At 54.1% G+C, this 21076-nt stretch overlaps 2 protein-coding genes across 6 annotated transcripts in view; one reads left to right on the top strand and one right to left on the bottom strand.

Moving 5' to 3' along the window:
* The first annotated feature begins 119 nt into the window (after positions 1–119).
* MRPL37 (mitochondrial ribosomal protein L37) lies at positions 120–17217 on the top strand. Of its 2 annotated transcripts, none has more exons than XM_032428256.1 (7): positions 120–531; positions 4052–4235; positions 4330–4445; positions 7346–7531; positions 9470–9627; positions 12485–12685; positions 14403–17217. In XM_032428256.1, exons 1-7 carry the CDS (start codon positions 186–188, stop codon positions 14478–14480), a joined length of 1269 nt encoding a protein of 422 aa, XP_032284147.1. In that variant the 5' UTR covers positions 120–185; the 3' UTR covers positions 14481–17217. The 2 variants fall into 2 exon arrangements, with proteins under 2 accessions (XP_032284147.1, XP_032284140.1); XM_032428249.1 differs by having other exon boundaries at positions 12482–12685; positions 14403–17215.
* A 905-nt stretch (positions 17218–18122) lies between these two features.
* SSBP3 (single stranded DNA binding protein 3) overlaps positions 18123–21076 on the bottom strand; it is a 161832-nt gene continuing 158878 nt past the window's right edge. For 3 of the 4 annotated variants that reach the window (XM_032428298.1, XM_032428271.1, XM_032428288.1), the window contains 3 exons: positions 20963–20991; positions 20728–20829; positions 18123–19920 (listed from right to left, as the gene is read on the bottom strand). In XM_032428298.1, coding sequence (XP_032284189.1) covers positions 19891–19920; positions 20728–20829; positions 20963–20991 — 161 coding nt within the window. In that variant the 3' untranslated portion in view covers positions 18123–19890. The remainder of the gene's footprint in view (positions 19921–20727; positions 20830–20962; positions 20992–21076) is intronic. The other variant, XM_032428278.1, reaches the window with a different exon arrangement.

The raw sequence follows: 21076 nt of genomic DNA, 5'->3' as shown, positions 1-21076 counted from the left end.
CTATGAGAAAATGAAAATAGCCGGCGGGGTGGGGCAAGGCAAATATGTCTTGAATATGATTGGTTGAAGTGACTGCCACTCATAAAACGAGCCTTGGCGCCCAGCCCCTTTCGCTTCCAGCAGGCCTTGCGCGCGGGAACATGGCGGCGTCCTGGTGGAGGTCTTGAGGGGGGAACCAAGTTGGTATGGCGTTGACGTCGGGGCCCGCGAGGCGGGCACTGGTTCGCCCTGGGCGCCTCGGCCTTGGGGACTGCGGGGCTCCGAGACGCGGGGCGTACGAGTGGGGCGTGCGCTCCACGCGGAAGCCCGAGCCTCGTCCCCTGGACAGGGTGTACGAGATCCCTGGACTGGAGCCCATCACGTACGCGGGGAAGATGCACTTCATGCCCGGGCTGGCGCGGCCGGTCTTCCCGCCCTGGGACCCCGGTTGGACGCACCCAAAGTTCCGCCGCCCGACCCCGGTTCACGAGCAGCCGCTGTACAAGGATCAGGCCTGCTACGTCTTCCACCAGCGTTGCCGCCTCCTCGAGGGTGAGGCCCTAGGACGGGCAGGAGGGGACCTCGTTCCTCCGCCCAGCACTGACCCCAACTCTCCGTGGCCTTGAAACTTTGTGGGTCTCGGTTTCTTCGTCTGCGAAATGGGTAGTGATTACGTCTTCTGAGGGTTTCAGGATTTTTTTTTTTTTAAGATTTTACTTATTTGACAGAGAGAGACACAGCGAGAGACGGAACACAAGCAGGGGGAATGGGAGAGGGAGAAGCAGGCTTCCCCCTGAGCAGGGAGCCGGATGTGGGGCTGATCCCAGACCATGACCTGAGCCGAAGGCAGACACTTAACGACTGAGCCACCCAGGCGCCCCTGAGGGTTTCAGAATTAAGTGGGATGAGAAGGGCTGTGCTTGTGTGAGGCAGTATTAGGTTGAGTGGCAAAGTGAAAAGACCTGATTTCTGGCCTACCCCTGCCTCCATCTAACTCTGTGATTTGGGGCAATTGGCTGAAATTTCCAGAGCCTCCATTTTCTGTGAACTCATTGGTTTTGACTAGATAGTCCACTTTGACTCTTCCACCTCTTAATACCCTGGAGATGTAACTGTACATTGAATAATTAGATGGAGGGAGTTTGTAGTGGAAAGAGACAGCAGAAAGCATGCTTAATCTCCTGGCCTATGGCCTCATTTCGCAGGATTGGTGAATGTGACAGAGAGGGACGTGATTTGCCCACACGTGCTCTGGGTTAATAGTGAACCCAGGGCTACCTATCTGGTTTCCTAGGTCAGTGTCCTCTGTCAGAGGTCAGAGTTGAGATGTTTTCAAGGAAGGGTTCTGGACCTAAAAGCCATCTAGCCTATTTCTGCTCCCCTTTTCACTAAGAACAGATCAAAATGATTGAGCTGAACGAAACCAGTCTGTCTAGAGCAGAACCAGAAATTACTTTCCAGAGTCCATGGGGGCGGGGGGGGGCTTGTTTATTGAGAGTCCCTTTCCCTATTCTTGCCTGTTCTTCCTTAGTCCTATCCCCATCATTATGGGGATAGGGCAGGTTCTGAAAACACAAAATGGCCAAGGTCAGTGGGAGTAGTATTTTCCAAGGAGTAATTAGGAAAGAAAGAGACCTGGCAGGCTTTGGGGACTAAACCAAAGAATAAATCCTAAATTTGAAAAAAACTTAACTGGCCAGCCTCTTAAGCCGCTCAAACCCATTCCTGAAAGCTGAATTTCCAGCATCTAAACATTCCCATTGCCCTACCAGGGTATTGTAACGGACCTCACAAGAGTTGGCACCCCCCCCCTTTTTTTTAATTTAAGTAGGCTCCACACCCAGTATGGGGCTTGAACCCACAACCCTGAGATTAAGAGTCCCGTGCTCTACCGATTGAGTCAGCCAGGTGCCCCACCCTTGAGTGACCCTGGGAACATTACCAGGCTTTAGGGTAGACAGACTCAAGTTCTCTTCCCCACCGTCACTTAGAGGGTATGTGACTTGAAACAAATTCTTTAGTCTTTGAATTTCATCCTCCATTCCATAAAATCCGATTTGTAGATAAAGTTCCTGGCACAGGATAGATGGTGGTGCTCAGTAAATGGCAGCTCTAATGATTAGGTATTATTCATATACTATTGAACCATAAAATCTCAATTTTTTAATCCACTGTCAAGTTTAAGGAACAATAGGGTGGCTCAGTCAGATAAGCGTGTCTGCCTTTGGCTCAGGTCATGATCCCAGGGTCTTGGGATCGAGTCCCACGTCAGGCTCCCTGCTCAGGAGCAGGGGTCTTAAAAAAAAAGAAGAAGAAGAAAATGCTATTTAAAAAAAAAAGTTTAAAGAACAGTGGCAGTGTCAGAACTAAAATTCAGGTCACCTGACTCCAGTCCAGGGTTTTTTCTGCTGCACCATAAAATCCAGAAGTTACATTTCTAAATGTTTGTATTTCCCATGTCCTATAAGCCTCAAAGTGAAAAGTCTCATTGCCCTCATAGCATTTCATTTATTAGCACAAAGGAAATTGCCTAAGAGTGTCTTCCCCAGAGTATCCTGGGCTCCGTTTAATCGCAGGCATAGCTATACAAATGAAGATATGTCTCTGAAACGGTGGTGTTTTCCCAGCTGGCGGGAGTAGCCTGCTAACCAAAGCAGTCACCAGCCTGCTGTCAATTTGTGACTACAGTCATGGACAAGAATACAGTATTAACCTTGTCCTGAGGGTAGGGGACTGGTATGTGGATTTGATGCAGAACTTAGGTCCCTAGGCCTGGGCCGGTTCTTCCCTCAGGGAAGCCAGATCTGGGGAAGGGGAAGCGAGGGACTTGTGCTTGGCATCACAGCCCATCCCACTCAGAGTAGCGGTCATTCCTTAATGTTTAAAAACGAAGCAGTCTGAATCAAATCTATTTTTGTTTATTTATATTCCATCTTTTCCCGAAAAGTATTTCAGGCATCTTAACAGAAATTTATAGCACAGTATAAAATGTTATGTTTTAAATTAAAAACATACAGGTGAGGGAATCCACACAAAGGAGAAATAAAACAGTGAGGTGAATACAAAAAATCCATTCTGTGAGGTTCCGCTTGCTAAAGGGGAGCCCCAAACATGGCTCTCAGCCTGTTAACGGTATAGAGACGGGGTCAGCTGACTAGACCAGTTGCCTGTTTCTGTAAATAGTTTTATTAGAACATAGCCACACCCACTTGTTTACTTGTAGTCCCTGGCTGCTTTCAGTGCTACAGTGGCAGAGATGAGTAGCTGTGACAGAATGTATGGCTCAGAAGCTGAAAATATTTATTATCTCGCCCTTTAGGGAAAAGTTTGTTGACCCCTGGTATAGGGAAGAACGTTTTCAGTAATGCAGTTCACCGTGTCTATAAGACAAAACCGTACTATCCCGGGAAAAGCCCAACCTTCTGGTACCGAGGCCAGGGAGGATCCTGTGTAATAAATGGAACATGTGATCCTTTCGACAAATAACAGCAGTGCATTTCATAGGGCTTCTACATATAAAAATCTGCTTAAAGGTAGCTCATTATAGAAGCTCAGGGTTAGGTGAGATGTGAAAGATTACCTGTTTAAGTGCTCCCAAACTCAGGGCCCCTCAAGTTATTCATGATCAATAAGTTATTTCCATTATTTCCCAAAGCTGTTTTCCCTTGGTACAGCAGTATGGGCTTAATCCTTGGCCCACTCCTAATAAGTGGGATCTATTTGGTAGACATGGGCTTTTCCAATCAGGGACTTGGATGTGGGTTAATAAAGGGATCTAGGATTTGAAATAGTCATCTTCGCTGCTGTTTGAATCCCTCCTGTGCAGGCACTCACTACCTCAGTCAACTGTTGACCATCCTCAGGTAGACAGTCATTCCTGCAGTCAAGCTGAAATCCGGCTGTTCTGGCTTCCGCTCTTATTTTAGTTCTGACTCCTCAGATGTCACAGTACAAATCCTGTTTCTCTCAAGGCAGACCTTTCCCCAAGATGCTACTGGCAGACTTAAGCAACTCTTACTGAATTGTCTTCTTTTTTTGTTTTTTTGTTTTTTTGTGATTGATTACCCCAAAGGTGTAAAGCAGGCCCTCTGGCTTACCAAAGCCAAGTTAATAGAAGGCCTTCCCGAGAAAGTGCTTAGCCTCGCCGCTGATCCGGAGAACTACATAGAGAACCAAGATGAACGCCTTCTGAACGTGATCTCTCACGCCCGTCTCTGGCACTCCACTGAAGACACCCCGAAGAGAGAGGCCTACTGGTAAGTTTCCCCCACGTCAATAAGATTTCTAGTCAGTGGATCTTAGAGTCAGCCTTTTGCCTTATGTCTCCAAATGTCTCTTCTTTCCTCCAAGCCCAGTCATCGTGGACAGTCTGATACAGCTGTGTAGATCCCAGATTCTCAAGCATCCCTCTCTGGCCAGACGGATCTGCGCCAAAAACTACACATTATCCACCACCTGGAATCGAGGTTGGTCATCTTGGTCTGTTTTTTATCTTTCTACTCTTAACCCCACTACCAGCTCACCATCACCACATCCATACCTGTGCTTGTTTCCTTCCTTCGTGGACCACTTTTGTAGAATCAGACACATCCTCCTATCATTAGCCACAGACCAGTCTTTTTTTTTTTTTTTTTTTTAAGGGGGTGGTGGGAGAGGCAGAGGGAGAGAGAGAGAGAGAAACTTAAGCAGGCTCCATGCCTAGCGTGGAGCCCAATATGGGGCTTAATCCCACAACCCTGACATCATGACCTGAGCTGAAATCAAGAATAGGACGCTTAACCAACTGAGCCCCAGATGCTCCTCAGTTTTTTTTGTTTTTAATCACTTCTTCCCATGATTTAATTCAACTGTATCTGTTGAGTACCCTTGAGTGCCTAAATGTTGAAGATAAGAAGTAATAAAGGGCAGGCAGTCTCTGCCTTCACAAAGCTCTTACTCGACTGTAAGAGCCTTCTTATCCCATTCATGCTTTTCTCCTTTTCCAAATCCATTTTCCACGTAGCTGCTAGAGTGATCTTTCTAAAGTGCACTTCCCTCCCCTGTTTCAGATCCTTCACTGCCTCCCAGGAACTTAAACCATTTATCATTGGATCCAACCCACTGGTTTGGCCACCAGCTGGCCTTTCTGGTCTTCTCTCCTTCCTACCCCCACCACACCCCCAGGCCAAATTTACACTTTAGCCACTAGCAGCTCTTTGGCATCAAGCTTTTATGCCTTTAGCACCATGCTGTACGTTCTGTCTGGAATGCTTTTTTCTACTTTCCTCATTTGGCTAAATTCTACTTGTCTGTGAGGCTCAGCTCCAGCCCCCTTCCTGTGTGAATGTAGACATTAGCTAGTCCGCTTCTGTGCTCCTTATGCCCATCGTTCCTATTTTGATCAGAGCTCATGTTGTACTGTATTGGAATTCTCTGATATCTTCTCTGTCTGCCTACTAAACTGAACCCCTGACAGGAGGGACCACATCTCACTCGTTTTTCTGCACAGCGTCTAACAGTTCCTGGCACGTGAGCGGTGCTGACTGAGGGACGGGTGGGTGATTACCACCCTGAGGGGTTTCCGTCAGGGATGTTCAGAGCACACCAGTGTTCTGACTGGTGGAATCCCGGAGCGGGGAAACCAGCTGTGGAGTGATTTGGGATTTTCAGGACATCTGCTTGGTCAGATTTCTCTAGCTTGCCCCTTTTGAGTATGGACTTCCTGGCAAGGAGTCAGCCATGCAGAGGTAATGGCACCACTAAGGAAATTAGTGAACCTCATTAATAGAGGAGTACTTGTTGGCCCGTCATCAGCTATTACCTCTAATTAAACTGCCCCATTTGGAGCTGTCACTGGAGGAGGGATGTGGAGGGAATTGAATTGGAAACCACACTAGAGTGGTCTGTGGGGAGAATCTAAAACCCAAGGTTAGGAGAGGTCCAGGCACATTTATCTTCCTTGCAGATTATATGTGAGGAAACAGGAAATACTTTTAGAAAACTGTTCTTGAGGTGTGGGTATGATGTATTTTAACAAGCTGCTCAGAGTTTATCCATCCACAGATGTAGTATCCCTGCTTTACACACGCAGTGAGGGAGACCACGTGCTAATTATATGACAGTGCTGTGGACCAAACCAGCTTTTAGACGTAGAAGGATCATCACCCTTGACCCGTTACCATCCCATTGTGATTTGACAGTTTCTAAACACCCAAAGCACCTTCAGAGGAAGATTTGCCTCCATGGAGAATCTTCAGGAGGCCATTCACAAGGGAGCCTTTCAGGCACATTTTGCCTGGTGGCGTGCAGCCTCCTGCAGGGGCCTCTGTGAGGGGCATGCGCACATGCTCCCAGTGGCAGCTTTGCTGATATGTCAGGTGTGAGTGTCTTTCCTCATCAACTTACGTCTGTGTAGCAAGTACGCTGATCTGTCTTAGGTGAGGCTTTCTGACTGGCCTCGTTTTTCCTCACTGTCGGTTGTTGAGGACAACTTGGCCCCTTTCCTGAGTTTAATAACCTTTCTTCTTAGCCTCTAGTCTCCTCCTCCTTCCCTCCTTGCCGCCTTCCCTACAACATTCTGCCTCTAGTCACCTGGGTTCGTCTCCCTAAGCTCTGCCGTGGGGGAGCACACTTCTGTGCCTTCACACATGTTCCTCCTCCTGAACTAAAATGTTTTTCCTTCCCTTTTCTTGCCTGGGCAAACTCAACCAACCAAGGGCAGTTTTGCCCCCTAAGGGAGATTTGACAAGGTCTGGAGACGTTTTTGATTGTCATGACTTGAACGGGGGAAGTTCTACTGGCATCTGGTGGGTAGGGGCCAGGGATGCGGCCAGACATCTGCAGTGCACAGGACAGTTTCCCTCATTGAAGAATTACCCAGTCCAAAATGAAAAAAGTGCCAAAGTTGAGAAACTCTGCTCTTATCCATCCTCCGGAAACTAGTTTGAAGGCACACCACTTTCAGGAAGCTTCCCAGGCCTCCCAAAGGAGGTCAGTTTGCCCCACCTCTACTGTCTCTGAGTACGGTTCATGCCTTTCGTATGCACTTACTACCTAGGAAGCTTCTTGGGAGCAGAGGGTAATGCTCACTCATTTCTGGGTCCCCAGCATAGAGCAGGTGCTTGGGAAGATCTGTGTGGGGCAGCCCTGAACCCACAGAGACTGCCAGGTGGCCTCAGGGCCCATTGGCAAGGGAACACAGGAAGAAGAGTGCTTTGGTTGGTCCCCTTCTCAACATCTTGACCGAAGTTTTGTTTTCTGCAATCATGCTGGTCAGCTAGGAAAGCCATAAGACTTGAGGAGCATGGCAGGATGAAGGCTCTAGGCTTGGCTGAGCAGAGGTAAGGCTTTAGACCAGGGTAGACTAATCGTCTTTCTCCCCTTTTAGAGTCTTTTCTCCTTCAGGTCCGTGGTTCCAGTGGAGCCCGACTGAACACCAAGGATCCGCTGCCCGCCGTCGCCTCCAAAGAGGAGGTTGAAGCTACTAAGAATCATGTTCTTGAGACCTTCTATCCCATATCTCCCACTATTGATCTTCAGGAATGCAATGTTTATGATGTGGAAGACAACACAGGTAAGTGTCATAGCCGTGCATCTCCCAGCAGCGTGGAGATGAGGGACGCGCATTTTCTCCTAAGAGCCATGTAGCAGCCTATCCCCACTTTGCTTTTGACCCCTGAGAGGTAACCCTGTTACCTCAGAGTTGTAACGGGTGGCTGAGGGGGCTTCTGGCCAGGCCCCAAGTGTTTCCTTTATTCACAGGTCCCTTGAAAGACACCCCTCTTTCCATGTACCCGTAAACCCTGGCCAACCGCCTGCTAGGACTGAGGAAGCCCCACAGGCCTTGAATGGGGCTATTCATCTCAACTCCATCTACTAAGGCACCACCATCTCCCCTGGCTGCCATGACAGAAACCAGAGCATCAGGCCAGGCAGGCCCACGGCTCACGCCCTCTAGCCCATCCCTAGGAGTTGTAGCGCCTTCCTTCTAACCTCCTCATCTCCAAAGCGACAGCTTCCGGCAGGCCCACCCTGTTGCCACAACCCCCCAGCTAGCTGGCCAGCCTGACCTGGTCTGTTTTCTCTCGGTCCGTCTGGTTCCCGGTTCTAGAGGCACCCTTCTGAAACACAAATTCCATCCCTTCTCTCCGCGCCTACCTCCCCAGCGCCTATCAGGTACAGATGGAAGTCCTCAGCCTATCACATGAGGGCCTTCAGGTCCGGTCTTGGCCCCTTTCTCCAGCCTCACCTTGGTCTCCTCCCCTGCAGGCGCACCCCTCCCCCCCCCGCCCAGCTACCCCCACCACACCCCCCCCCCTCCCCCCCCCCCCCCTGCGGCGCCCCCCCCCCCCCCCCCAGTCCAGCTACACATAACACACTGTGCCCTTTCTCACCACAGGCTTTGGTACGTCCCCTCCCCCCTCTGCCTGGGGTTTGTGGCCGCCCACCTCTTTTTGTCCCCCCTGCCCCCGCGTGTAGTTCATCTGTCACAGTTCATCTTCAGAATCACTTCTTCCCCAGAAATGCTCTGGGGTCTTCCCTTGTCATCAGGGGCCTTTCATCTGTGCTTCCCCAGCCCCCAACTCACCCCGCCCGGATCTTCACATGTCCCTCTGTGTGGACCCCTCCAGACTGAGCCCCTCCAAGGCAGTGGCAGGCCGCCCTCGGCCTCTGCTCCTGGCCCTGGTCTGGCCCCGGTCTGGCCCCGGCGCCTGTCTTAGGCTGGGCGCACAGGGCGTGCTGAGCCTCTGAAGCAAGGACAGAGGCCCACGGAAGGGCGTCTCTCAAGTAGTGCTTGCTTCGGGGATTTTCAGAGCCCATGTTTTCCCAGCTTCTTCCTCCTTGTCACCCACTTTCACTAATCCAGGTTCCTCATTCTGGAAGCTGCCAGCCTACCAAGGGTTTACTGCTAGCCATGCAGGGGCCGAGAATGATGGCCTGGCAGGGTGGTGGCTGGGATGAACAAGGGCTCAGCTTTGATCCTCAGTGCCAGTATTTGCAGATCACTTGTGAGGCATGAGGCGAGTCGTTTATTGCTAATAATAAAGTATGGAATTTTGCAAATGATTGGCTTTTAAAAAAATAATTACCCAGTGTTCAGGTTTCCTTCTAACGTCACTGTCACCTGTGTGCTTGAATGAGCGAGAGGGGTAGATTAGAGCCAGCACCCAGGAGTCACCTGGCACAGGGTGGCAACATTTTCAGTAAAGAGCCAAATAGTACGTATTTGCAGGCCACATATGGTCTCTGACAGCTACTCTGTAGACATTGTGTCAGTGAGTGGGCATGGCTATGCGCTGGTAAAAACTTTATTTTCCAAAGCAGGCGGGGGGGTGGGGGAGCAACGTGGCGGGCAGACTGGTTTGCCTTCCCCCTGAGCCACAGTGATAACATCTGCCTTTACGGAGTCTCTGTGGTGCCTTGCACTGAGCCAAGGTGATGTGACTTTCCAAAGGCTTTGGGACAAGCTGGTAATCCTTTCTGTTCCTCCATGTGATTATGTATCTTGCAGGATTCCAGGAGGGTTATCCTTACCCCTATCCCCACACCCTGTATTTCCTGGAGTCAGCCAATTTACGACCACACCGTTTTCAACCAGATCAGCTGCGGGCCAAAATGATCCTGTTTGCCTTTGGCAATGCCCTGGCTCAGGCCCGGCGCCTCTATGGGGTATGTATGGGGAGGAAGACCACTCAGCGACTTTACATGGTGTTGGCCTCCTGCCTTACACTGCTCAAAGAAAGAAGGGGGGTACAGGGGGGATTCCTTGCTTGACTGAGGAGTTCTACGGACAGGCACTTCCACTCACCCTACGGAGATAAACCGACATCTGCTGGGGCCTCCTGTGTGCCTGCCTCCTGTCTTTTACATAAGACACCTTATTTGTTCATCAAAATAGCCTACGAGCTTTCTTTATCATCCCCATTTTCCAGTTAGGGCCCTGAACTCAGGGAGGCTAAGCAGTTTGTCCAGCATTACACGGCAGCGAGTGGTGGAGGAAAGGTGAGAACGAGGCGTGCCCAGCTCCTAAGGCTTCAGTTATTTGTGCTCTAGTACACCCCTCCGTTCCGTGAAAGCAGACCCGGGGCACGAGGCTCCATGGGCAGGTGGAGGTTAGGCGGCAGAGACGATGCAGGCCTGTCTGCCAAGTGAGGACAGGCTCGGGGACCAATGTGCCACCTGGTGATAGCCCCTTGATTCTGAGACGAGGTCTCAAGGGCCTGGATGGTGTAGAATGCGGGCTACTCAGCCTGTCCCCGAAATGGGGGAAAGCTTGCCTGGGAGCAAAGGCCTCCAGGGAGGGAGTAGGGAATGGCAGTATGGGATTCCCCAAGCAGGCCTGGGACACTGGATCCCGGGGTGTGTGTGTGTGTGCACGCATGCGTGTGCGTAGTGCTGAGAGCTGCCAGCTCCCAGGTCTGAGGCCCTCCAGGAGGAGTGTCCACAATGTTCTGTTTCCCCTATTTCCCATCCTACTCGGTCTAGGAACTAGGTGGGGTTGAAGAGGTGTGGTTGGGCAAACGAGGTAGGGAGTGGAATGGACCTTGCCTATATTGAGCATTTGCTACCTGCCAGACAGTTAATTAGGGTTCTTTATATCAGTGTTTCTCAAAGTACAGTCCTGGATTAGCTGCATGAGCATCATCTGGGAACTTGTTGGAGATATAAATTCTACTGCATCAGAAACGGGGGGTGGCACCCAAGTAGCCAGCGTTGTTGGAAACCCTGCACGTGGTGCTGGCGTTAGCGCGGGGGTGAGAACCACAGCACTAAGGTTGGAGAACCACTGCGTTGTTCAGGCCTTGTAGCAACCCTCCGTGGCAGATGCTCCTAGCCTCGTTTTACAGCTGAAGAAACTGAGGCTCAGGGAGGCCAAGTACCTTTCCCAATGTCACACAGCTAAGAGATTGGCAGCTGTTACATCTTTATGTGACCTTCTTGCGTCTTTCCAGTCCTTGAAGGTTATCTTTGTTCCCATTCTTTGACTACATACTCATGAAGGCTCTGGAAGGTTAGGTGACTTGCCCAAGATCCCACAGCTGTTGAGTGGGGAAGCAAGCATTGGAGCCCTGATCCCTCTAGTCTCAAAAGACGTGCTGCCTCTCAACTCTGGGGCAGGGAAAGGGAGCAGACATGGTCGCATGCCAGGGACCAGGTCTGCAGGCTCCTCGGAGCTTCTGTGCCAACTGTTACCAGCAGAGCACGGGGAGCCACACTGCCACTAATTGCCACCCAGTTGGGTAGGAGGGGAGACCTCCCGCAGCCCCTCCAGGTACAAATTATTCCTGGGGATGTGAAGTTGAGCAATTATGGGAAGAGCCTCCATGTAAAAGGTAAAATTGCTGAGAAATTTATGTACTACCTGCAGTTTTATTGATCTGTAGAGGGAGATAAGAGTCAATACAGCATCCTCAGCTAACACTTAGAGGTACTTTTCTTTTTATTTATTTCTCATGCAGCTAAGAACAGGTATTTCTAAGGCCAGCAGTCCCGGTGTGGCCCACACCGAGGTCTGACATTAGCTATTCCTGATGTCACACTCCGCTCTGGAGCGGTGAACGTAGGCAGCATTTTTGGATCAAGGATGCTCTGCTCCATGGGGCCTGCCTGCTGGATCTTTGTCCAGCGGGTGTGTTGCGGAGCCTCAGGGGGGTGAGCATGTCGTTTCTCATCCACCCTGGGACGCCCCTGGGGGTGAAAGGAGGCACCACTGTCCCATAGTGCGGGACACCAGGTGTCAGCCATGAGGAGAGGGGTTTCAGTAATTTCCTAGCGTGGGGTCTGATCCTGGCTCACGTCTCGTGGGCAGCCTTGCACAATGATAGCACCTCTCTGGAGCTCAGTTTCCCCATCGGTGAAGTGGGACTAGATGGCTGGATCCGCGCGATTACCGGTGACTAAAGCCGGCGCCAGGCCTGGCACGTGAGAGGCGTGCAGGAGCTTGCTGCTGTGATTAGTACCAAGTGGCGCTCCCGGAGCGGGAGAACCCGCTCGTGCGCCACTGGCTGAAAGCCCGCTGCTGATGCGGGGGGTAGACACCCCGGCAATCAGATGCCTTCTCTGAGCCACGCCGGGAGCCTGAAGCGCAGGGCCGGTGATGGCCTGCAGGGCCGGGCGGTCCGGGGCGCCAGGGAGTGCGCTGGTATGTTCACTGAGCCTCCGGGTTAACCCTTGATGGAACTGATGTCACTGTTGTCGCCATCAGGTAGCGCCGTGGGTTTAGGGATCTCCCGTCACCTTCCTGTACTCTGCCACCGGCCAGTCATCACCCCTGGCAGCAGGCATTGCTACTTTAAGGCGCTTATTAACCAGGAGGCGCCAGGTCAGGCAGAGCCGGGCTGGGGGAGGGAGGGACGGCCTCGCTCTGGTCGGCGCCCTGAACCGGCCCCAGCGCTCCGCGGTGAGGGCCTTACATGGGAGCGGGCGGTAGTTGCAGAGGCCGGAGGTCGAACCTGCCTGTTCTGTGCTGTTGTTTACACCCCACCGTTTCTGGCTTGATTTACTTGTCCCCTTTGCCTCTCAGAAGGACGCGAAGGTTCTGGAGCGGCCGGTGGTTGTGCAGAGTGTGGGCACCGACGGACGCGTCTTCCAGTTCCTGGTGCTGCAGCTGAACACCACGGAGCTGGCCGCGCACGAGGGCGTCAAGAACCTGGTCTGGCTGGACTCAGACCAGCTCCTCTATCAGCATTTCTGGTGTCGCCCGGTGATCAAAAAGAAGGTGGTTGTGGTGAGTCCTGCCATCTCCAGCCTGGTGATTGGACCAGGGCCATGACTCCGTGTCCCCAGAGGGAGCCGAGGGTGGAGTGGAAGGGATGCGCGCAGGTGGGACCCGGGCTTTAGGGACTTCTTGCCCAGGATCTCTACCTGGAGGGCTCCTTCTGCCCTGGGCCCTGCCCGGCCCTCCGTGCCCCTCTGTGCCCCCCTGCGCCCCTCCTGCCCCCCCGGGGCAGCTCCTCACAGCGCCCCCTCGTGCCTGGCTGCTGGTAGCCCGGGCCTCCGTAGGTGCGGCTGCTTTTGTATACGAGGCGTCTCCCTTGTCCCCCCGCCCTCCGTTTCTCTCGAGTCTGGCCATCCTCTAAGGACCCCCGTCCCGCTGCTAGCCTCACTGCAGTGCCCTGGGTGGGGCCCCATGGCCCCTGTGTTCCCCCACCACAGCACAGGCCCGCTGCTGTTTCCAGGTTTTTCTCCTCCATCAAACCGAGCTCCAAGCTCCTCGGAGGCCTTCGTTCGTTTCTTCCCTCAGACAGGGGGTTCTTCCCGGGGCCTTGTCACCGTCGCACCCCCATGGTCCACTAGCAGAGACCCGGCCTGCTTCCCGTGCAGCAGGCAGTGACCATTCTGTATTCATCACGCGAGGTCAGGCAGCAAAACGCGCTCCGAAGGGACAAGGCAGCGTTGGGGGCTGCGAGAGAACAGAATGGGGGTGCAGCCGGCTCTGCGGCTAGCTGTGTCCTGGGGCCCGCACGGGCCTGAGCAGATGTGCTGCACGGAGCTGGTGCTGGGCCTTTGAACAGAATCGGCGCGTCGGCTGCCTGGTTAGCTCTCCAGGCAGTGCTGTTTCTGCCCTGGAAATGCCTCCCCGGTCGGGGCCCTTCTCTTTGGCCCCTGACCCCATTGTGTGTCACCTGCAGCCACACCAGCTTCCTCTGCACTCTCTGCTCTTATCCTGCTCTCCTCCCCGACATGTCTCTGGGTCCTCCCTTCCAGAACACTGACTTAGTGGCAGACACATCCTGGTTGGTCAGATGGTTTCTGCCCCCAGCCCCTGGCCCCCGGCCCCCAGCACAGGCCCTGGGCTCCAGCCTCGCCCTTCTGCTTCCTGCCTGTGCACTGGCGCGTAGACTCGTCTCTCGGAGGACGCCTGCCTTTTCTTTTCCTCTCTGGCCCCTTCTGCTTGCCCTGTAAGACTCATTCATACGTATGGGGGAGACCATGAGTCCTCTTCCCTGCTTTCTGAGCATCTTTTCCCTGCGTCTGCTGTGAGGCCTGTCAGCTTTTATCATCACTGTTGGAACATCTGGCTGTAAGCTCCTTGAGGGCAGAGCCAGATTCAAGCCACTGTCGTCGGGTTTCTAGCATGGGGCACAGGCCCCGTACAGAGAGAAGGGACCTGATCCATGTGTGTGGACAAGTGAGGGATTATTGTCCCTGGGAATGAAAAGGGGGCAACAGAGCATTGGTTCGTGGTGGTTGAGGTGAGAGGGATAGGGGATGAGGGCGGTGCCAATAGACGGTCTGGCCAAAAGCACTAGGAGAGCTTCATGCCCCCCAGCCCAGCCCCTCAGGCATCTCTTCACTGCCAGCTCCCTGGTGCCCCTCCTTGGTCCATGAGAGGAGGAGACAGTGACTATCCAGGCATTTAGGTTTTGCATAAAACCAACCTTTGTTTTCAGTGCTGCCATTAAACCTAGTAGCAGGATCCTAATGGGCTGTGTTCTTTCCAGGAACCTGTTGGGCCGACTGGTTTCCAGCCAGAGACTTTCAGGAAGTTTTTAGCTCTGTATTTACATGGTGCTGTGTGAGCCAAGGACCATTCTGAGGTCTGAAGCCCCCTTGCCCCCCTCCTGCAGAAGATCCTGTATCCAGAGCAGTGCTGGGCCTGCCCGGAGCCTCCGTGTTCATCTGGCCTGCTGTCTGGCTGCCAATAAAGAGCCTCCCGGTACACTGGAGCCTGGGCCTGGTATGGGGGGCCGTCAGGAGGGGCGCCCATAGCTGTACGTGGGCCGTGCCGTGAGCCGGCCTCCGCGGGTGCAAGCTCGGGAGCCTGACCTGCCCCACCTTAAGCCCGGCTCTGCCCACAGCCCACTTGGACTTTAGATAAGAATCTTCGTCTCTTTGAGTTTTACCTTCTTCACCTGAAACTTGAGAATAACATGACCTCCCTTGAAGACTGTAGATGCGTATGGAGCATCTGCCATAGGATAGGTGCTCTCTGATGCTCCCTGGGTTCTCACGGGACTCTCTCAATTGTGGGCACATTTCATAATGACTGCAGGAAATCTGAATAGAACATTCATCGTAGATTTCTCCCTAGCATCCGGGTTAGTAGACCAAGTACATCCCTGGTTCGGCTGGCCTCTCTTTGTTCACATCACACTCAAGTTCTGCTCAGGGCCCAGCACCTTAGACGTAGCATCCTGTTTAATCCTCACGTGTCGTTTCCATATTCAGGGAAGTGGTTGAATGCCCATGTGCCGGGCACTGTTCTGGGCCCTCGAGATAAGGGAACTCAGATAGTATAAGGTCCCCTAGGTCACATGGCGGGTGGTATAGGTCAGCTTCCTAGGAGAACACTTGGGGATGTGCAGGTGAGTTGGGGGAGGACCTGGAGGACCAGCCCCTGTGGGGAGTGATGGGGCAGTGCTGGGCAGAGAGCCTGAGCTCAGTGGGTTTGCATCTGAGGTCTCGGCCAGCTCCCAGTTCTGTGGGTGCTCTGAAGCAGAGCTGTCCCGCCCAGAGGCGAGGAGCTGAGCCTTTCTGCAGACACCACTGCCCTGCCACCAGTCACTGATACACACTGTTCGTCAGAGCGGGAGACGCCTAAGGTGAGGTGGGTGGAGGGCGACTCCCAGAGGGACTTGGCTGAGAGCAGGCAGCCACGGAAGCAGTTAGGTCTGCCCTGCTGGGGGGCGTCCGAGGAGACATCTGGGAGCACATCATGGCCACGAGAGCTTGTAAATGGCAAAGTGGAGCTCCTACCTGTGTGGCTCCCGCACTCGTCCTCCATCCGCTTTGCAACTTACCTTTTAGGCTTGGTGGGATGGTGGCGGCAGCTTGGAGCCAGGCGGGGCTGGCTGAAACCCCTGGAGACCAGTGGAAGCGGGAGGGGGGCAGGCAGAGGGCCAAGCTAGCCTGTGGGAGGAGGCTGGGAGGGGCCGGTGCTGCAGGGTGGGCCTGGGCGGCAGTCCACCTTGAGGGACAAGAGCCCTAGCGGGCTGGCCTTGGCATGTCCCCTGTGGATCTCAGAGCTGAGCTCTGGTCCCGCGCAGCTGAGCTGCAAGGTGAGGCAGACAGCGCTGCCGCGTTTTACCCCCCCCCCCCCGACTACGGGAGGGGGAACTGAGGCTCAGAGACCGGGTGGTGTATGTAGTGTGAAGAGCTGGAAGTCTCACACGTGATGACAGCTGCCTTTTCCACAGAGAGGTCTCCACTTCCCCCAAATCCCAAGTGCCGGCAACCTCAGCCTCCCCACCTGCATCCAGGGTAGGCTTGCTGCCCCGGGTGACGAGTCCAGCCCGTCCACAGCGGCACAGCCCCTTCTAGCTGTCACCGCCCTCCACCCCAACACACACATCACGGATCTCCTCATCCCCAGCCGGACCATGATGGCACCTAACACTAGATCAGGCCTGGGGACTGAGCCCTGAGGTTCCCTACTACAGACCTCCTCTAGGGGCAGTCCAGCAATTAGGCCCAGTTTAAAAGCACCTGCTGTGTGCCCGGCCTCGTGCTGGGAGCCAGAGCTACAGAACAAGCCCCGGTCTCCTCCAGGAGCTCCCAGTTTGCCAGCAGACGCGGACAGAGCGGTCTGCTCCGGATCCACGGAAGCCGTGAAGGCCACCTTTCCCCTGCCTGAGCTGCTGCCCACAGGTGACAGTATGCAGGGGTGACTACCCAACAAACATCCAGTTCCTCCATGAATGAGTGCCCACTGGGTGATTCTGGGGACAGGGAACACACAGATGTCCCCAGCTCTGAGGAACACCCCGCAAGCAGGGGTGGGGGAGACGGTGAGGCTCGAGGCAGGATCCCCTCCCAGCTCAGCACCCCGCACCATGGCTCCCGCCTGCCTGGAGAGCGCTGGTGGCCTGGGGCCCGCTGGCAGAGGCTCCGGGCTCCCGAACAAAAGCCTTCAGAGCTGAGTGCGGCTCAGTCCCAGTCTGGGTGCATCTGCCCCAGCTGTGAGGTCTGCGCCGTCAGAGGCGTCTGTGCGGAGGAAGAGCCCAGAAACCTTGCTCGAGGGGAGGGGAGGGCGAGATGCGAGCTGCTCCCGGCACCCCGTTCGGACTCCCCGTCCCAAGCAGGAGTACAGGGGCACCGGCCGCTAACTTTGCGGCCCCTACGGGTGCAAGCCCCTCGCGAGCGCCAGCCCATCCTCATGACCACCTTGTGAGGAAGGTTTATAGACAAGGAAACAGGACGCGGGTAGGAACGCACTCGCCCACGGCCACAGGGAAGTAGCGGCAAAAACAGATCGGAGGGCGCCTGGGTGGCTCAGATGGTTAAGCGTCTGCTTCGGCTCAGGTCATAATCTCAGGGTCCTGGGATCGAGTCCCGCATCAGGTTCCCTGCTCAGTGCAGAGCCTGCTTCTCCCTCTCCCACTCCCTCTGCTTGCGCTCTTCTATCTCTCTGTCAAATAAATAAGATCTTTAAAAAAAAAAAAAAGATCGGAAACTGGCAGTTTGCGTCTGGAAGGGTCAGACCTCGTGAAGGTCTACTGAGCCCACATTTGGCTCCGACACGGTTTCCCTCCCCTCCTGCGGGCCTGGAGCAAGGTCCCCGGAGCTCGAGGGAAGCAGGAAAGTCCTACTTCAAATGTCCACACCCGCACACCCCACGGCTTACATGGCCCCGGCTCTACTCTGTGGATGGAGGCTGGGACTGGGTCTCCCCACGTCTGCCCACTCCCCGCCAGGATGCCGAAGGCTACCCTGAAAATCCTTGGAGGTGAAAATAAGACCAAACTGAAAACAGGAGAATCAGTGTCCCCGGGGACCCCCAGCCTTGGCCTAGGGCGGAGGCCACCCGAGTGGGAAAGGCTGTGTGGCTACAGCTCCTGGGGCCCCCCTGGCCTGTGCGGACTCCCTGCGGAACACAGAACCAGGAACCTCTTCTACTCGCTGAAAAATACCTTCCGGCAAACCAGCGTGTGTCTGCAAGACAAAAAGCTGAAGGTGCATTTTAGAACGCCCCCAGATGTCTGACGTGAGACTGCGGCCTTGCTTCCCAACCCCCCATCCCCAAAGGCTACTACGACCCCGCACAGCAAATGCAAAATACAGATTAACATGCCCAGGAAAAGAGGGTGGACACCTTGAACACAAAACAAGATCTTGTTATGCACCAGCAACAAAAACAGCCCAACCAGTCACCTTGCATTCTGTAGTCAGTATAATAAACTCCGACCCACATCCCCCACCCCCCCAAACATGTCAGGAAGGGCTGCGGAAAAAAGATGTCCGTTTAATAAAACGTTATCAACATATATCGTACACAAACTACAATGTATCATAATTACTTTTTTTTTTCCTCTCTTAATTCAGAACCAGACTACAAGGTAAGAAAAAACACAGAAACAGCTACAATGTTCCCAATAATCCGCACAAGGTCTTTTTTCAGGCAGATGGTATCTCACATAGTATGATATACATGGATCAGGGAGGGAGGGAGGGAGAACAGACAGCAGCTACAGGGGTGCGGGGAGGAGGGGCTGTAAATGTACAAAGAATTCAGGTGTCTTCAGGGCAAGACACAGAGGTTTCGATGGGAGCGGTGAGGTGAGGGAGGCCGTGAGTCACCCCTCCTGGGAGGGGACAGGCTCCACTGTCACATTTGTCGGTTTTTGAAAATAAAAACAGGACCGAAACAGCACGTCTGTTTGACTGGTGTCCCCCGCCCCCCACAGCTATACCGAAGTCTTTCCATTCAGTTCCAAGCGTATACAGAGCAATTCTGGTCAATTTCCCATCTTTGAAAAAGAAGCAAGAATCAAGAGAAACCCAAAAAACAAAAAACAAAAGAAAACCCAAACTCCAGCCCTATGGTGCCCACACACACGACGAGGACGATGCGAGCCAGGGCCACCGGACGAGAACGCGGGGGTCACAGTTGCCATGTCCCAGGTCATAGCCATCCTGTCGGGGGCGGCCTCCCCCACTGCGCTCCGTCCAGGCCACCACCCAGCTGGCAGGATTCTCGCTGGGAAGACTGGGGTGGGGGCTGAGGACGGGGCTGGAGTGGCAGGGAGGCCGGGTGGGGGAAGGTCCAGAAGAGAGAGAGGAGGAAGCAGTCCTGGGAACACAGTGCATGCCACCGGGTCACAGCGCGTCTCCGCCGCGGCGGAGTCCTGAAAGCGGTCGGGTGGTCGGGCCCCTCGGGCCACATAGTGGGGGAGGGGGGACGGTTCTGGGGTCCCACGTGTGCAGCTGCCAGCGCCACCTCGGCCGGGAGAAATCAAGCAAAACCAAAACAGGTTCCTTACCCTCCCTTGCCCATCCGCACGAACCAAAAGCCCCAAGTGGAGAAAGGTGACTTTCTTTTCTCTTTCCAAAAAAGGCCTTTTGAAAGAAACCACCGATTGTAAACTGCCCAGTTTATTATTATTATCATTATTTTTAGATGGCTACAAAGACAGCGTGAGACCTCACACCTAGACTAGCTTTCCTGGTGGAAGGGCTTGGGTACAGACAGACAGCAGGGCTTGGTTTTTTTTTTTTGTCCTTTTTTTTTTTTTTTTTTTTTTTAAAGAAGAAAGCAAAAAGGGTTGACTGGGGTGGGGTGGGGGGGGCTTGCTAGAAGCTTCCATTTTTAAAAATTTTTCCCCCAAAAAAACCCCCCTGAAAACAAATTAAAAAATCCCAATAACGGTAAAACCCCAAACAAACAAAAAAAAACAACAAAAAAGTGTCACGTACATAAAAGGTCCTTTTGGGAATGGGCAAGGGGTGGGATTTTTCTGGTCACTGACTTGAAATATATTTTTGAGTTTTGTCCTTCATGTTTTATGGAATAAAAAGTTCGGCCTTTTTATTGCATGAAACTAAAACTGGGACAGGTGAGGGGACTGGAGGAGGAGGGGGGGCTGAGGGGGAGCAGGGAGACGCCCCTCCCCCAGCTCCTGGGTAATGACACCTCACTTCTTCTTGCATAATTTCTGGCATCTTCCCGCCTGAAATGCCGGCTCTCTCAGCGTCTCGGAGAAGAGGAGGGGATCACACGCTCATCGTCATGCTTGGAGAATACTGGAAGGGGCGAAGCAGAGACGGCGTTGTGAGGGCCAGGCTGTGCGAGCCTTGGGCGCTGGGGAGGGCCCGTCCGGGGGTGTGGCTGGGCGGGGAAGCCTGGGTGGCTCTGGCGGCTCGGCCCTAGCCTGTGCCTCGCGGTGGGAGCTCCGGGGGCTGCCGTAACCCCCCTGCCCCCCCTTCTCAAGTCCCCCCCAGACACTGCCCTCCCCACCCAGGGCCGGCTGGGCTGCTTTCCTGCAGGGCCGAGCCAGGGCTCTGCCAGGGTGCCCTGTGCGGGAGCCAGTCTGGGGGTCTCAAAAGCTGCTACAGCATGACCTTGTTTCTTCAAATGAGGTTGGAAGTAGAAGCCAGCCCCCCTGCACAGAGACCCCAGGAAATCTCTGGTTGCACGAACCCTCCTCCCCAGGACAGAAAGAAGCGGACCCCCAGAGACCATGCTGCCCAGAGGCCCAGAGCACCAGAGCCCAGGCCTCTTGAGCCCCAACCCAGGGCTCTTCCAGCCACATCCACTTTCTCAGTGTTGGAAGGCATTGTGCCTCCCCGTAGATGCCTCCAGAAGGACCTGCCAGTGGTCACGGTGGCAGTGGTTGGGGCCATGTGGGGGGTGGCTGGGGCGGCTCTGCACTTTGTGGAGAAAAGGGACCGAGGAGAAAGCCAGTGGCATGGCTGCTGGGACACCAGCCAGCCAGGCTGGTCTCGGCCAGCAGGCCCCACAACTTGTTCAACAAACAGCCCCTGGCCCCGTAAGAGGAGGAATCCAGGGGCAAAGCCGGGGCGGGGGGCGGGGGGGCACGCAGCACTTACATTGTCGTTCTGGAAGGAGTGCAGGAAGTTCCCTCCTAGCTCACCGTCGTCCCGAGGGGTGCCTGGAGGGTTGCTAATGCCACTTATGTTGTTCGGAGAATTCTGGAGGGAGCAGAGAGGAGGTGAGCCCCAGCGCCCCAACAACCGTCCCACCCGACGGGGAGACAAGTTTTCTGGGGCCTCGGGGCTGGGGCAGGGTGGATGCTGTCAGGGAGGAAACAGAATACACACTCACTTTTGGAAGTCCATCTATGTCACCTGACCCTGGAAGGAAGGAAGGCTCAGATTCAGTTTCCTGTTTGCTCTTCCGTGGAGAGGCCTCCAAACCCACCCAAATCCCACACTACTT

Source organism: Phoca vitulina, unplaced genomic scaffold (genome assembly GCF_004348235.1).
Source record: "Phoca vitulina isolate PV1807 unplaced genomic scaffold, GSC_HSeal_1.0 scaffold2, whole genome shotgun sequence".
NCBI classification, from domain to species: domain Eukaryota; kingdom Metazoa; phylum Chordata; class Mammalia; order Carnivora; family Phocidae; genus Phoca; species Phoca vitulina.
Note: the sequence above shows the minus strand (reverse complement) of the source record. Positions and strands in the feature narration are given on the sequence as shown.